The 17821-nt window shown below is 40.2% G+C and overlaps 1 protein-coding gene across 1 annotated transcript; it reads right to left on the bottom strand.

The window, feature by feature from the left end:
- Positions 1–570: 570 nt before the first annotated feature.
- On the bottom strand, positions 571–13683 carry CRABP1 (cellular retinoic acid binding protein 1). Its single transcript, XM_058846895.1, has 4 exons — positions 13464–13683; positions 12824–13002; positions 10089–10202; positions 571–875 (listed from the first exon to the last, which is right to left on the bottom strand). Exons 1-4 carry the CDS (start codon positions 13531–13533, stop codon positions 825–827), a joined length of 414 nt encoding a protein of 137 aa, XP_058702878.1. The 5' UTR covers positions 13534–13683; the 3' UTR covers positions 571–824.
- Positions 13684–17821: the final 4138 nt, after the last annotated feature.

Genomic DNA, 17821 nt, shown 5'->3' with positions numbered 1-17821 from the left:
TTTCTCAGCTTTATTTTTTTTATGGCAAAAACAAGTAAAGTCTGTCAGATTCTTCTGGATCTCTGATCAGGCCTGAGGTGCTTGGGTGTGATGACAACAAGTATTAGTCATGATCACAATGTTATTTGTCCTGTAGATACAGCTGGGTTTTGTATTTGGATACTGTGTGTCTCAACGGGGAAGTTTGGGCATTCTTCAGAGACACAGCAGGAAAGGGAAGAGATCTCACCTTGTTTTGTCTGGTTCAGCTGATCCCAGCAATCACAGTATACATTAATTATTCCTTAACAGGAAGAGAGAACAAGAAAGAGAGAGGAGAAAGAAGGAGAGAGGACAGGAAGAAGGAAAGAATCAGAGCTCTGGGATCAAGAGAGCAGCCTGCAGCTCTGTGAAAAGCCTTGCCATCCACCTGCTCTCCATCCCTTTGTGTTGCCCTAGGAGGTGTTCCCTGACAGTTCAGGATCTGCCAACAGCAAGGAAACTCCACACTGACTTCAGCAGAGGGGAAAAAGTGTTTCAGTCCTAACCAAAGCACTGCTGGCTTTTCAATTAAAAACACCCCCAAACAGCTGTGAGTTATGCCCAATAAGTTTAATAACTGAGGAAACCATAGCAAGTGACAACTACAAAATACAAAGCAGACATGAAAATTGATGGCATTCAAAGTGGGAAGGGATAGTGTCTGAAATGAAAACTGAAAGCAAAACACACAAGATATAACACACATGGTCACATACAATACGGCATTAGTAATAGCACACACAGATACTCCTTATACTGGGGGTTTTCACACTTCATCCCAGATGACAAGAAAATTGATGTTTTTACTCTCTTACATAAATTCTTGTGCACACAACATCATCAGCACCAAAGGTCTGGAAAATAAATAAAAATCAATCAGAAGAGATAGAACCAGCAAACATTTAACATAATTTCAAAGTGTTATTTTTACTAAAGTAACTAGTTCTATAGCAGAAACACTTTTTTTATGTCTTTTGACAGATGAGAGTAAAGAAAAAAGTAATTTTGAAAGAGGAATGCAATGTAAATGACCTGTTTTTCATGGCAGGATGGATTTTGTCAGAATGATAAATGATGCATAAATTCTCTTTTTCTGTAGTTTCTTGTCATGAATTGATAAATAAACATGAGAAAATAAAGTGAATTTGGAATGTACTGTTGTTATATTTAGAAACAGTTGCAGCACTTTGAACTAGAAATGCTGAGGGTGGAATTCAGATGGCACGTTCCAAAGGTATTCTTTGATATTTGCAGATATAAATCCAAGCAGGCAAATGAAGTCAGTGGAGGAAAGATGAAGACCAGGAGAATGTACACCTGTAAACATAACGTTGCTGCAAGCAGCTGGCAGCCCATGCTGGGACACCAAACACTCTCTTCTGGAGAGTGGGCAGTGTCACTGACAACCTTCCTTCAGGAGGACACTGTGCCCTCAACCAGTGAGTTTGTTATCCATGATAAGGATCTGGAATGCCCTACAGATTATCAGGACATGTAGGCAGGACAGTGGTTGTAGGACTGCCTGAGGAATCCAACTGAATCCCAAAGTGTTTGTATGCAATTTCAGGTCTGGCAGGCTAAAATTTAAGCAATTAAGCATGAAGGAAACAATAGGGGCAAGAGTGAGGAAATAGAGACTGCAAAAAACTTCACATTCAGCTATGCTGACAGAAGGTTTTGAGCTCAGCACTAACAAGCTCTGAGGTGGGATGTCTGGCTGCAGTCACTGCCAAGGTCTCACTGAAAAGCATGCATTAAGAGCTACCCCAGTGCATTATGAAAATTCAGCTGGGCTATTTGTTTTAATGCTTTCTACACATGTTTTGGCCAATACTTTGAAAAGACTTAGCTTTAAAACTGACTCTGGCTTATATTTTGTTCACTTTGTTGGGGACACAAGTCTACTAGTATTTTGGAGATACAGACTTTGTTTTTATGCATATCAATATCATATCAGTGCTTAATATATATTTTTAGATTATACATGAATACATCTGAAAATGAACATTAAAGATATGGATAGTTCTCTAATGTCCACAGCACCAGCTGCAAATACCCTATTATGGCTTCCTTCAAAATTTCCAAATTATCCACAAAGGCAAAATTATTTCAGCAGGAGCTTTGCCAGAGAAAGGAGGTAAGAGTCAAGACCATCCAGGGCTCAAAGTTTTCTGTGGAGACTGTAAGACCCTTGCAACACTGATTGTCTTTCACATTCAGGCACTGCTAAGCACAGGGAGGTTTGGGTCCCCTGCTGCTACTTCAACACAAATGATAAACAGCAGTAGAACAGTTCCTGTGTAATGTTCTCCAAGAGCTGGCACAGCCCCAGTCTGGAGCTGCACAGCCATGCAGCCACCCCGTGAGATGGGAGTGGGTGCCACATCAGCCAGTTCTAATGAGAAAGGCTGCAGCAGCAGTTTGCCAAAACTCATATAACTTCCCTGACAAATTTATGTTTGTTCTTTCAGGGAAGAGAGAAACTTCTTCCTCTAAAGCTGTGCAACAGCAGTTATTCTCAGAACAGATCATCAGTTCTGTTGAGAAGGAACACTGCAGGGAAGAGTAGATTGAAATAGATGTGATTCATACTGCAAGGGAGCCACTGTAGATCTGAGTGTCTGAAATTGCAGTGTCCAGTTCTAAGACTGTGCTCCCGGGCAGAGCTTGCTCCTAAGACATCAGTGTAGTCTGACTGGCAGCTTCCCTGGAAGATTCACAGGAGGGAGTGTGGAAATAAAGATTAACATTTGTGGAGGAGGAAAAATGACAAAAGACTTTCTGGGAAAGCTCAGTAGTATGGGTGAGTAGCAGCACGCAGAGTGACTGCTGTGCACTCAGAGAGTCACAGCTCAGCGTGTTTGTGACACAGGACACAGGATCCTCATTTTGTACTTCCAACATCCAGCTCCAGCTAGACTTCTGGACTTCTGAAAATTTCAGGCAAAGGACTACATTCAAATTAATCTGGACAAAAATCATGTGCAGAAAATATTGACATATTCAGGGAACCCAAATTTTAAAAAATCAATTGCTACATACAAGGACTCAACACACCAGTCTCACAGTCTGGAAAACTACTATTATTTAACACAATAATGTCTTTAAATATAGACTGCAAAGAAATATAAATCAAGCAAAGCACAATTACAATTATTCTGGAGTACCATGTAACCACTGGGCACTTCTAAAACAACCGACATCCTTTCCTTGAAGACCCACCTTCATGTGGCTTCTGTCCTGTTTCAAGAATAAGCTGCATTTTTTAGCACTTAGATTTCATACCTAATACACATTCAGATGATTAACAATGTAATTGAAGCACATAAATAAAGGGCTTTATTGTCACAGTTATGTTCAGGTTTAAATGTGGACTTAAAAGGTGTGTTCCTGTCTTACTGTGGCTATCATTTGTTAATAAAACTCCACTCAGTGTTACTAAAGAAAGCAAGGAGGAACATGTTCAAACTTGCTGCATTCTTTTCCTGTGGTAACTCACAGAAATGTCTAATGTACAGCTGGGCCCAAGGTAAGGGAAGGATCCAAATCCAAAGGGTGTTATTCCTCTGTTCTTCACACTTAAATCCTTCTATTCGGTGATAGGATAAAGCAGTTTAGTGTCTGTGATTCTAATTCTAGACTCAAAAGAAGTGATAGTTCCTATTCCAATAAGCAGACTTTAAAGATTTCCATGACCCAAAGTAGTAGAACTTCCAAATGAAAAGAGAATGAGCAATCCTGGCTATTTGGTGGTGAAGTTCCATCAGAGCAACTCAAAAAAGGTGCAGTGCTACCAAAATGTAATTCAGATGTAATAAAAAGATGCAGGATTTCCAAACACCACCTTCTCATTGGCTGGGAAAGATCCCATTTATCTCATAAAATGCTACAAGTCAAGGCTTCTATCTAAATCTAAAATAGGATTTTAAATGTGCAACGAGTGCAAATTAAAGAATTGTTTTCTTCGCTTAGCTTGTCATAATCTGTAGCTAAGAGTCCAAAAGCACACTGCAAACAAAGCCCTTTGCAGGGGGATAATCCAATAAATTGACCTCTCTCAGTTCACTCAAAATCTGATGACCACTGACATCATGAGAGATTAAAAGAGAATTACAGGGCAGTAATATATTTCTGTAGGAGCAAATCTGCTTTTTGAAGGCCTTCTTTATAAACATTTGCTGAGGAGCCTTTGTGGTAAGTGGAGCACACAGTATAATGAGGAAGAGTGTCATTGAAACAATCACCTGGGAAAGATCACTTCTGCCAGTGTATGCAAAAATCCCTTTAGCTGCTCATGACTAATCAAAATGCAGAGACAATTTGCAAAAGGAAGACAGAATCCATCAGCAAACTGATGGAGAAAATAAGGTATTACTTAAATGAATCCTCAGTAAAGGCTTTGTCCACGTGCAAATTTCCATCTATTTATCTAGAGTAAAGATATAAATCCTCACAACGAAGGCATGTTGTCTATTTCCATTCTCCTCCCGACTCCCATAATATTTTAGGAAAGAAGTTGATCCTTACAAGGCCATAGTCACTGAATGTGCAGCCTCCCTTTCAAACTTGGCTATTAATAGCAAATCACCCAATACACAACCTCATGCTCCTCAGGATATCAACTGACAGCACCATGCAAAATTAGGTGATTTCTCAAGGAGCCTAAATGTCAGTATTTGTGTTTGAGCACTGCTATATGACACAATTTCCTCAAAGTCAAGCAGCAAACGAATGGCAGAGACCTGAAACAATGGTATTTCTCCATTATAGCTGAAAGCCAAGTGCACAGAGGACATCTAAGCTACAAGTGATATTACAAAAGGCTGCATTCAGGATTGGGTGCAGCCAAAATGCAAATGGCTTTGGCTTCTTTCTTTGTTTGGGATGTGATCCAGACAAGGCTGTAGTAGTGAGCAGGGGCTGTAGATCCCTAAGCTCCCTTGTAAATCTGCTCATGGCAAAGAGTAAATTAAAGCATTAGGCCCATGCAAGACACACACATGTATTATTACAGGCTTCTGAACTTCTCTCAAGGCTGCTGTAATGAAGACAGCAGCAACCCCTCAATCTGAGCTTGATATGACTTGACCCTTCTTTTGATAATTGATTTTATATAAGATCATTCTCCAGAAGTTATAGAAAAGTTAAACACTTAGGTAGTTTGACACTGTTTGATACAAGGCTTAGGCACATCTTGCATTTCAGCATTCCGCTACAAAATCTCTTTCCAAATCTGCATTGACCCTTCTCACCTACTGTTTAATTTCAGAAGCCAGCAAAATCATTTTTAAAATGTTCACTCACTCATCTAGGCTCCACAGTTCACCAGGTTTAATCAGCTATGGCATGATTTTTCTGAGGAGGAAATGTAGAATAGAAACCATGCTTGAACCCCCACCAATGTTCTGCTCTTTGACCCTTGCTACAATTGATTCTGAGAACCCCTGTGTGATAGGTGAACTGTGTAAAATGTGCTCAGAGGCTGTTTTTAAAGCCCTCCTCCAGTAATCATCCACTTTAAAATGTTTGTGTGTTACAGATTAAGCTTCAATCTATAGAAGCATGAGCAGCCATGAAAGCAGCAATGTAGCTAAAGGTAATTTGAATATAAATGTGTCTCATTTGAATAGCCAATATTTGTAAGCAGCATCTTTTTACTTTGCAAAGAGCGACCTTTTGTTCTTCTGACTTACATAAGTGATTGATAGCTCATTAATGTCCCTGACAAAAACACACTGCAACAACAAAAACATTATGAGTATAATAAAGAGAAGAAAAGGCACTTAATTCTAGATCATAAATTTCAAACACATAAAAGAAATACATATTTTTATGTTATATTCTCATCTTGATTGCTCAAATGCTAATCCAAATATAGTTTATGAATGTAGAGTTGTAAATACAGATATACTGACTCTATGTATGCATTACAATCCTAAAGTACAATACAATATAAAGATACAGTCAAGACAAATAAATGTGGACTTTGGTGGGGAATTCCCTTTTCCACCCTCCCTTGCTTGCACATTCCATGTAATTTTTATCTACATCGTTCAATAATTCTAAAATGCAGTGCTGAAATCCCAGCAAGTGCAGCCCAGCAAGATTAGAATAAACAGCTCTGTTTGATAAAAGAAGTTGCAGTGTTCTAGTTTTAGATCAATGTTCAAATTTTCAGACCATCTTTTTTATAAAGCAGAACTTGATCCTCCTTCCCTTCCTTGGCTGAAAGAATTCTTTTTCTAACAGGACTTTGGGCCTACATCTGTCATTGTATGAGACAAATATTATTTATCTACTAATAAAAGCAGTTTATTCTCTATGCTTCAAGGAGCTAAGGAGAACTGAAGGCAAATGAAGGTAAAGAAAACCTTTGCTAACTAAATAGTATATTCTCTGCATCTGTGTACCAGAGAACATGATGTGACTTGGAAGACCATCATATTACTCCAAGGAAATATCTTTGAAGAACATAAGGAATTCTTCTGCCAGGATGCAAGAAAGATTGAAAATTATTAAGTAATATGGTTTCTATTTTAGCTCTGTGGTAGTCATGGCAAGTAAACACTGATTTTTTTTATTATTATATGGGCTAATAAATTAATTTTATTTAATAAGCTATGTTGGAGAGAAAAAGATATTCTTACACTAGGAAAATACCATAATCAAATGGATCCCCTAAGCAATGCAGCATTTTAGATCAAAATTATTTGGCAAAGCACCAACATTTATGCAGCCAACAGAGTAAAGCTAATTCCTTACCCCCTGCCTCCTACCCCAAGCCTTTCTTCAATTCATGCCTCAGTCTGACACAGTTTTCACCCTTTCTTGCAACTTCTTTCAAACTGGGTATGACTTTTTTTGATTTCTTCTGCAAATGCATCTGATAGTGAATGAGAAGTCTCAAGACTTCTTGAAAGATTTCTTTGGATGGAGAAACAGAAGCAGAGCCTTACTGAAGCACATCAGAGAGAGTGAAGGAACAGAAAAGATTTGTTAGGTAAGCAGGGAGATTTGAGAAGTGTGAAGATGGGAATTGTTAAATATTTGAAGCAATAAGGGCAGCAAAACTGAACAAGAATGAATTTCAAGTCCTAAAGATTCCTAAGAGAGTTTTGAGGGTAGAAGAAGAAAGAAGACAGAGATCTCATCTTCTCATTGTGATCTTGAAGAAACAAGACGTAAGTGGGGGTTTCCAAACTCAGACCCAAAAAAATTTCCCAAGCATAAAATAAAATAATCTAATGTTGAATATTTGTTCACTGTAGTGATGAAAAACCCAAAGACAGTGGGGAGACAAGAGACCAAAAGAGTCTTCTCACTAAGGGTCCTTATTCCTACCTTGTTCCCTTTATAGCTGCTGAACACACCTCAGCCAATCACTTCAAATTGTTTAACTTCTAAAGCCCAATTCTCTGAAGGAATGTTCTACGGCTTTAAAATTAGGGACCACAGAGAAGAGAAAAGTAGCTTATCCTCTTCTGTCTCTCTCCAAACAGTAGAATTTTTTGTTGCCTCCTAGAAGGGTTAATTTTGGCCATTTCAGCTTCTGCAAAGGACCAGAGGTCTCACACCACCATTACTCCCAGAAACACCTCATTGCTGAGCTTTGGACTGTCAGATCTTTAACATCAACCCATGTATTTAAAAGATCCATACATTTAGTCCCACCAAGTGACATGAGGGCTTGAAAATGTTTGTCCTGAGGACCAATTACTGTTATTATAATTAATAAAGCAAAAGAGGCCACTATGCTCAAAGAGGTAGGAGAATGAAACTGTATATCATATTGAATAGTAAAAAACACAGAAAGAATGATCTGGATCATTGGAAACAAATACCAAATTTTCACAATGGCCACAGTAAAATCACACATTGCAACCAATGAATGTAATTCCAGCTTGCCAGAGACAGGAAGGGGAAATGGAAACCAGAAAAGAATTAACAAAGCCTTTGCATATAAATCAGGATCATTTTAGGTAAGAGTAGGGAGATTACATCACTGTAATGTCAGGTGCTAGATTGCTAACAAAACAGTACATGCCATTCTGGTTTTCTTAGTTTAGGAGGGAAATTGATAAATTGGACAGGGCTAAAAAAACACTCAGATAATGATTCAATGAAAGCTGTATTTACATCAAAAGATTCAAGGTTTTCCAGTGGTTTGGTTCCACAATCTGAAAGTTCTTCTAAGAGGTGGCTTGATCAGTGGTGTTAAGAGAACTATTTGCAATAACAAATTTAAGGCACATTATTTAGGTTCTTTCAGACACCATATGTAATGACTGGAAGTTGAATCTACACTTACACAGATTAAAAGAAATGTGTATATTTTAAGGCAAGGAAATTACCAGTAAACCAATTTATTGAAAGTTCTGAGTTCCTATAAATGGAAATGTTTTAATAAGAAGCAAGTTGTTCTAATTTGTATCCTAACTAGAAAAATAATTAATTCAGAAAAATTCAACAGACTGTATTAAAAAAGAAAAAAGGTTTAGTGCTTTAAATCTTTGAATCCCTCTGGTATCTTATCCAGCTTCATTATTCTTCCCAGGCAGGGTAAGTTCACATTGCTGCTTGCAGGAGGCAATTGTATTATGAGCAGCTTTCTTGCTTTGCTTGGAGCAGTGCACTTTATTTAACAGCTGCCTCATCAGCTTGTTGCTTAAATAAAGAACTACAGATATGTATTGTTAGAAAGCTCAAAAAGTTATAGTTGAGAATATATTTTGTCCACTGCATTTCACCTAAAGATGGAAAGCAGAGATCAAAGTACTTTGCCTCCTAAAGTTTTGTGATAATATAAAGAATTCCAGTGTTTGAGTCAAAAAATTATGCAGCATTGGATTATTCATTCATTAGAAACCAGTGTGATTTCACTAACAGCACACATCCTCATAAGGGGTGGGTGAACAGTTCCAAGGTGTCTGGGATAATATTAACACCTTAGAAGCTTTTTTTTTATACTTGGTTTAGGTTTAGGTTTCAGATGCAATCTTAAAAACAGAACTCCATCTGCTTTGGAGAAACACTGGGGAGGCTGTTGGTTTGTTAAAGTGCAGAGGTTTAGTTAGTGTGACAGTTCAAAACAAAACCTCCCTGCTTCGAGTTTTCTTACCCACCACTCCAGGAGCCTGTCTTCCACGTCCAAACTGATGAGGCGTAACAATCTAATCAACTATTTATCCAGAATTCACTAGCAAGAACATGTGCCATAAAACGATTCTGAACTCGAGCTGAACTGTGCTGGTGTGTCTTTACTCAGGTGTGGATACTGATAAATTAATGTGGAGTGACCACTGAGGAAATATGAAGCGAAGAGAGCTCTATCAGAAGTAAGAACAATCTGAATAAACAAGCTGTGCATGACTGAGGGCAGGCACAGCCAGGAGGGTGCAGAGGTGCTGCTCAGAATGCCCACAGATGGAAGCTCACACACCACTGGGGGGGTGTTGGCTGACAGCAAATACACAAATCTCTGTATTTTTAAAAAACTCATGAAGATAATTCTGAATCTGATTCAGAGGTGATCAAGGAATTGGGGAAGGTGACAGAGATATGGGAGGAAATTTTTTTTCGTATTTTTCATAAACAGAAGGGATTAAAGCATGCTAACAACATGCATATCTTTCCTGCTATATACCATGTGACCATGGATAAGAAGCAACATTATGCACATGCCTAAAAAGAAGATTCTCCAGAAATTAGGTCAAATGCCTTGATCTCACTTTCACCAGAGAAAATCTGCAATAAATCAAGCAAATTCTTTGATGATGTTGTAAATTTACAGAGTAGAAGTGGCCAACTTGTGATTATTCTACCAGTTCAAGTATGGTGAAAGTTTTAACAATCAAATGCAAGTCAGAACATGCATTTATCTCCATATGTTTTTAAACAAAAAATTAAAAGAAAGGAAAAAAAGCAATGTATTAATTGTAAGGCAGAGGATTATGAAAATGGTAATCTTCCAGATGGATTTAAGTAAGGAAAAACAATAACTCGTACTATGTGGTAACAAAGAAGCCTGTTAATATGGTGCATGTATGGAGTGAATTCAAGGTTCTTACCAAAATCAGCTCATCATTAGCTAATTCTCGAGTCCAGTACGTTTTGGGACCATCTCCCTCAATAAGAGTTTGTTTGCAATAGATCTTGTTTTCATTCTCCCAGGTTGCCAAACTCTGCAGGAAAGAAAACCATTAGGAAATACATTAATTATATTCCCCAGCAGCACGAGACAGAGACAACAATGAGCAGTAGTGAGAATAATTGCTCCTCTAAATGAGCAGCACATAGATAAGTAAAGGCAAAGGAAAAATCATCAGTGGAAAGCGGTGAAACAAAAATTAAGGTGTGATGGGGAATTTTGGAAAGAGGTATATATTAGTAACAAAGTTATTGCAAATGTCTTTTCAGTGTGAAGCCACTCAGTTTCCATCAAATGCTTGATGTTGAAAAGTGTCATTTAGGAATATGCTAATGTAGTATCTAGATTCCCAAGCATCTTTGTACACATATGATTTGATCTGACATGTTATTTATCACTACAAAGTCCCCTAAAAGTATAAACAATTGTATATATATCATGTTGTGGTCATAAATAATGCAGTATTTGTCACTTACAATCTTTCCTGCTCTATGGCACCGTGCCAAGCTAACTGTAAACACATTGAGCTTACAAGCTAGAATAAATCACAGCTAAATTAAAGAAACATTGTTATAATTCAAATGTTTGTGGCATTACTTTTTTAAGGTTGTGACTCTGGAGATTGAAATACCCTCGGGCATTTTTCAAAGCATTTGAATTTGAATAATGACTATGAAACCATTGAAAAATAAAAGAACCCCAAACTACACGATTTTGTTTACCTTTCACAAACAGGCAAGCCCTGACTGTTACTTTTCACTTGAGCACTGAACTATTACTCCACAGTGCAATGGAACAGCTGTGCATAAAGATACCCTGTAGAGAATGTTCAAGTAGTTGCTTTATAACTACACAGGGGAGGCATTTATTAGTCTGTGTGTGTGCATATGTATGCCTAAATTCAAGTTAACACTTCTCAGACTTTCCAAGGGGAAAAAACCCTTTACTTTGATTTAAAATTTAAAATTTTTAAATATTTTTCAAAACAATAGATTTTATAAGCCAACAAGCCATCTCAAATGGCAGTTATAGAAGCTATGCCTTGAAGTACAACCACATATGATTCCCTCTTTGCACAAACAATGGATTAGTTGGCAGTACAAAACCCTCCACCCCATAAAGTATATGAGAATATATTACCAGTCAGCAGTTTTGCCAGATACTGCAAACTACATTCTGGGGTATTATTTTATTATCTGTCAGTTTCTGCTCTGTGGCCACATCTTGGTTATATACACACACAGCAGTACAACTTATTCCTGAGAGTGGACTATAAATAATTTCACGACACATGGAAAAAATTTACTACTTCACAAAACCCATTTCTTTCAATTTTTTCCAACTTTCGTAGCTTACAGCCATAATTATTGGTTTTCCATCTGCAGAAATAAGTTCTTCTCTAGAAAGCGGGTCACATTTATCATATATGCATTATGTATGAATACCCTTTTGCCAAACAAGATAAATTAACAAAGCCAGCAACATTTCCTGGATAAACTGTTAAATATACGATAACTCATCCTAGAGAGCAAGTGGATGTCCTAAATATTCACTGATTCCCAGAATCTGCTTCCTTTTTCATAAATCTATGTTGACAGCAATTGCACTGAAGACTGTAAGCTCTGAATTCTTAACAATAAAAATGGTCTTAAAAAACAACCCAAGAATTAGGAGAGATCATATTTTGGAAAGTAGATTATTTCACCAAGACTGGATACTTTTAAAACTGGATCCTCATTTGAGACTACGTTCCAAAAATCTGTATTTGTATTTCTTTTATAAGAGTTTTATATATACTTATATATATTTCTTTATAATTATGAGTAAACTGCTCAAAGAAAGCATAATTAACCCATGCCTTCAATAACAGTTTTCAAAAGGCAGCTATGACCACCGCCCAGGTCCCTAAAGCTCAGATCCCACATATCTACACCAGCAAGAACCTGCTGTCAGATGCTGTCAACTTAAATCCCCCTTTATGGCCACAGAAGTGGTTACAAAGGTACAGGAGCGGGGTGTCACACACAGAATGAAGCCCAAAGCACTCCAGTGAGTGCCCTCTAATGCACTTCTGCTCAAGGAGATGGTGTAACTGTGGCTGGTTCAATACCAGCTGAAAGCCTGTTAAAGAGCTGCCTATCAGGAAACTGGACATACACACTTGGCAAGGGTGTGAAAGACGATTTTAGACCCAAACCACCAACAGTTTGTGGTCCTGCTTGAGAACTCACCTGATTCAATCTAGGACAAAAGCTGGGTCAGATTTATGCACTAAATCCTGACTCTTGAGGTCTCTCTTGCTCCACCATTTCCCATATTTCTGTCAGGGACAAAAGCTGGGGGGAGCTTTCACTGTAGCTGAAGTCTTCAGGTGAGAGTGAAGCAAAAACAGAACTAAACCCTGCCAAGCTGGAAACCAGATACCTGAACTCTCCTTTTGGGACTTGTCATCAGATTTCAGTTTTATCCCAAAAGATGGACAAGAGAAGTGGTGATCATCAAGAACCCCCAAGAGAACTTCTCTTAAGAAGAGGGTGGAGGGCAGCAATGCTGCTGTCCAGGGACATGGGCAGCAGATGTGTTTGTCCCATCTAGAAAGAACTTGGTTACACACATAGCCCGCACACACATGCACGTGCCCCAGTCTCCTCCTACCCTGCACTTTCGTCCATCCACCGTCTCCTCCTCAAAGCTCTCCCCGATTTTGAAGTTGATCTCAGTGGTGCGGACAGTGGTGGAAGTTTTGATGTAGAACTGGTCCCCGTCCTGGCGGATCTCTACGTGGGGTTTGGAGGCGGCTGCCACCGCCACTTTCCTGAGCATGGCATTGACACCTGGGCGAAGCGGGGAAGAAGCAGAGCTTGAAGTCGCCAGTCGTGCCCTCGGCTGACCTCGGCCAGCATCACGGCGATCGGGGAGCGGGGCGAGAGGCCGGAGCACAGCGCGCAGCCCCACGGCACAGCTGCGGAGCTCGGGCGCTCCGGCAGGCTCCGCTCGGCCGGCACACGGGGCTCTCTCAGAGATCCCCGGGGCTGAACGCGGGGCCGGCGGCAGCCCAGCTCCCCAGGCAGGACCGCCGGAGCCCGTAGGTGGGGTGGGAACCGCGCCGTGCCTCGACCGCCCCTCCCCGGGTAGGGCTTTGAGCCGTGCCCCGCACCGGCGGAAGCCTCTCCTGCCCGCGGCCGACGCTCGGAGCTCTCCCGGGAGACACCGGGCACCGGAGCACGGCTGCAGCTGCCACGCCGTGTCCCCTCCCGCGGGACACAGCCCTCTGCCCGGTTCCCCCGCGTCTCACCCAGCGCCTTGAGCAGCTCGTCGAAATTCTCGCTGCTCCTCATCTTCCAAGTGCCGGCGAAGTTGGGCATGGCGGGGCGGGCGCTGCGGAGGGCGACGGGGACGCGGCGCTGCTGCTCGCTCTCCGGCTCAGGCACCTTGTGAGTGGGGCGGACCGCGGCGGCAGCGGCAGGGAGAGCCGGGCACACCCACCCGGCCCTCCACCCCTTCCCCCGGGTCAGCACCGCTCCGCCAGACAGCCGTCCCCCTCCCAGTCATGGCCATCCATCCATCCATCCATCCATCCATCCTGCCCTCTCCATCTATCACCGCTTGCCGCCTGCCTTGCAGGCTCCACAGCTGTCCCTCCTGGGGCTGCTCAAGAACGAGAGCCCGATTGTCACTTGTCCCACAAATGAGGTGGACAGTGAGGACTTGATGAAAAGCCCCAGAGGCAAGCAGGAAAGGCAGAGGGCAACCCAAGCAGGCGCGGTCTCTCCAGGCTCACGCTGCGCTGACCCCAGCACGGCAAGGCCGAGGCACAGCAGCCCCTTACACCGAGCCCCCCGCACGCACGGCTCTGCCAATCTGCCCTCAACACCGCTCACTGGGACAGCCAGCAGCTCCATGGGTGCCAGGGAGCACAGCCCTTTCCAGGATAGGAAACTGTTGTAAGTAAGCTGTCACTGCCCCGAGCTGAGTCTCCCCTTGGAGAAGGGTGAAGGACAAAGATTCAAAATGCCTAAAGCATTCCCCGGCCTCAGCCACACATTACCTCAGTGCTCTGTGGCACCGATGGCAGCAGGAGGATGTAGGTGCACAACTGGCATCAGGAAGAACAATGCCCGTGTAGGTCACAAGCGTTTATGGAGAAAGACAGCAAGCTATTTCACACTTAAATTAACACCAGTATGCTAAAGATTTGAGTGCTGTTCTGAGCCTCTCATACCTTTCATGACCATTTCCATTGTCTTTGCTTTGAATCCCTCAGTTTCAGATCAAAGATGCTAAATTAAAGCTCCTTATTGCAGCTATTTATCCACATGATAAAGTGGAACAGAATTTGACAGGTTAAGGCATATGGAGTTTTTCTGCTGCTGTTGTGCATAAGGAAACACTCAAAACATTCAGAGATCTGTGATTTCCCATTCAGAACAGAGCCAGATGTATTTTAATTATAGGAAAACCTTTGCTGAGCCAGCTTCATGGTACATTCACAACCATTCTTCACTTGTTAGATTCTGTAAAATGAACACATAGGTTACTTGAGTTATGTATAAAATGTGTTTGCTCCTGGAAAATGAATAGTTCTGGGAGTTACTTTAGTATGTCAGGCAGGATTCTATATATGCTGAAATTTGCTCTCATTTTTTATTCCAGGAAGAACTTCACCTGAGTAAGAACCATAGTGCAGAACCAAGTATTTGTCTGTTGAATGTCACTCTTTTTCTACTGGTTTTTATTTCTGTCTTTTCAGAAGAACACTCTGGAGACCTGGAATAGCTCTTTAACTGAAATATTTTGATGAAAAATCTAGGTTTTTTTGCAGGAAATTAACATTTCAGAGAGAAGTATCTGGTTTCAATAACAGGGTTTCTCTAAAAAGAGAAACAGATCAACACAAACCAGAAACAAAAACCAGAGCATGAAGGATCCTTCAGTTGTTTTAGTAAATGACAATAAGTAAGTCTCCATCTGAAATACTTTGTTTACAATTTCAAATCGCCTCAGAGAAAAACACTTGTGAAAAAAAAGACACACATAATTTGCTCTTGTAAATAGATTTAAGATTTTCAAATGTAAGGCTATAGGCCCAAGAAACACATACCAATCCTGTATATAGTATAAAACAATGAAGAAAAAGCCCTGCTCAGACCCTCAGTTTCAATTTTTCAACTGCACTACTGAAAACATGCTACCATGGTCCAGCTTTGCTTCCAGAATCCTGCAGAATGTGTACACCTGGAGCCCAATAGAAATCTTGGCAGGACAAGGTCCTTAGCTACCTGTGACAATGAGTATGAGCAGCATAAACCAGATGAGAACTCCTATCTCTACATGAGAAAATAAACTGGCACTGAAGATTATAAGGAAGGACAATTTATTCTTCAAAGGACCATTTAAGTTCTTTTGTTTGCTGACCCACTGACACAAACAAGAACTATTCCAGCAGATGTCACCTAAGAGACTGTCTCTAAGATGTAGGATGTATGTTCTAGGTGTTGCCCTGTGGCCATTGATCTATTCCACAAGGACCAAGAGGGAGCCTTCAAAATACCCTTCATCTAAGAAAGTGCATCAAGCTGGAAGGAAGAAGTGCCTTCAGTCAATAAAGGCTCTATTCTGCAATGGTGGCACATTGAGCTATTTATCCTACATGTAGAGATATTAAATTATGTTTTTATTTATGTTATAATCTCACCTAAATGCCATTGAGACAATGTTCCACCTATACAATACAGCTCCTAAAACAAAAACCCAGTTACACTCCAGAGTGTCTAACTACCTCTCTGTGGCAATGTGCACAGATTCACACCTTGTTCATACAGAGAGGCAGTTTCCTTCCAGCACTGCACAATGCAGACTTAGCAGCTATTCAGAATTAGACCTCGAGGTTCCCCAGAAGGAGTTGCTTCCCTCAGGGAGTGAGGGTCCACTGCTGCCAGCACAGGCAAGAGACAGGCATGTGCATTTCCAGAGCCAGTGGCTTCCCTCTCACCTGTAGTTGTTCATGTACACACAGTAATTGAACTGATCACCAACAGTCATTCCCCCCTTACCCTTTGAGTTACGCTTCTTTTTGTATCCTTTCTGCATGCTGCTTCTCATTTCTTTTAAATAATTTATGGTTTTTCTCTTTTTCTCAAAAATAAGCCTTCGTGTTTCTCTGGCTTTTAGAAGTCATCATAAAACTCCAAACTCAAAAGGAACCCAGCTTCGCTCCAACAAAAATTTAAAAGCAAAACATCTCTAGTATTTATGTCCCTAAGACAGCCAAAGCTCAGTGAGAAAAATGGTCTTTTTGTTCCATTTGGTGTTTCATGAAAATATTGTGGATTGTAATTCCACTGCATGGTGGAACACAAATGCCCACTTAGGCTGATAAGGCAAGAGAGTGAGATGCAACTTGAATGGCAAAAATTTAACATGGTTTGTGCACTAGTTACACCAATTAATTTTGTATAAACTAATAAATGATATAAAAATTAGTAAAAGCTGAGTTGCTATTTTACAATCTGTGATCATATCAGTTAGCTCAATGCTATGAGATTCATTTGCATGCTGAATTGTTTGAAGGAAAGGGAAGGAAAGATAAGGAAGAAAATATGGAAAGAAACTTAAAGGAAAGGAAAACACAGGTGTGATGTAAGATCCATAGAGGTATATAGCACCATTATAATAAAAATATTAAGACAATGTGAATTAGGATCAATTTACTGCATGTCAGATCACTCAAATGAAGGGCAGAAATTACATCACTCTGGCAGACATAACTCAAGTCTCTACTGTTCTAAAGTGAAGATCAGAAGGTTATACTGATTTGTATTAGCTGAGAATGTTGCTCATGGATTTGACTTTATAGTAAGTAAGGACCCTCTTCATAGATCCTTTTTCATATGACAGAAGCAATAGGACATGTTTATCAGGTCATGCTGAAATAATCCAGACTAAATGACAATTCTACTTTTCCTTAAATCTCCTTCTGTATGTAATTTCCCCATTAATGTTATGAAAAACAGTTTGATTTTCAAAACATGTCCCTCAGCACTTTTCCCCTTGGCATTTATTTTATTTACCTGAATCCCCTAAGGCTGATCCTTTCCTACAGATGGACCTAATTAATCTTTCCAACAGTGCCTCTAAGACAAAAGAAAGTAATATATGTACAGATGGGACCAAGGCACTCCATCATCTATACAAATAAGTGACCAGTAATATGGCCAAAACTATCCCCTTGAGGTTAGTGACTGACCACTGTGAAGTCACACAAGGCTCAGTGTAAACAATGGATTTTATTTACTAAGGTGGTACCCTAGGAAAAAAAAAAAAAAGGAAAAAGATTTGTTTAAGGGAGAATATAATAAATTATTTCTGACATGAATAAATTATACAACTGGAAGGCAAAGTGCCACTGTAAATTTATCTTCCAAATTAATTTACAATGGGCCTCTAGCATGACAATAGGTGAAATGTAATATGAATGTGTGCAACATCAACAGCATTTCTGCAGTATATTCTACTGCAGTCTTAAGTTGAAAGAATACTGACTATTCCCAAGCTGAAATGCTAGAGGGATTTCCAATGCCAAGTTACCCTTTTGGTTTTTGAGACCTAATTAATAGGAAAGTAAATTAATTCTTACATTGTTAGGGACAAACA

Source organism: Poecile atricapillus, chromosome 11 (assembly GCF_030490865.1).
Source record: "Poecile atricapillus isolate bPoeAtr1 chromosome 11, bPoeAtr1.hap1, whole genome shotgun sequence".
Taxonomy (NCBI): Eukaryota; Metazoa; Chordata; class Aves; order Passeriformes; family Paridae; genus Poecile; species Poecile atricapillus.
This window is presented reverse-complemented; position numbering and strand designations above follow the sequence as displayed.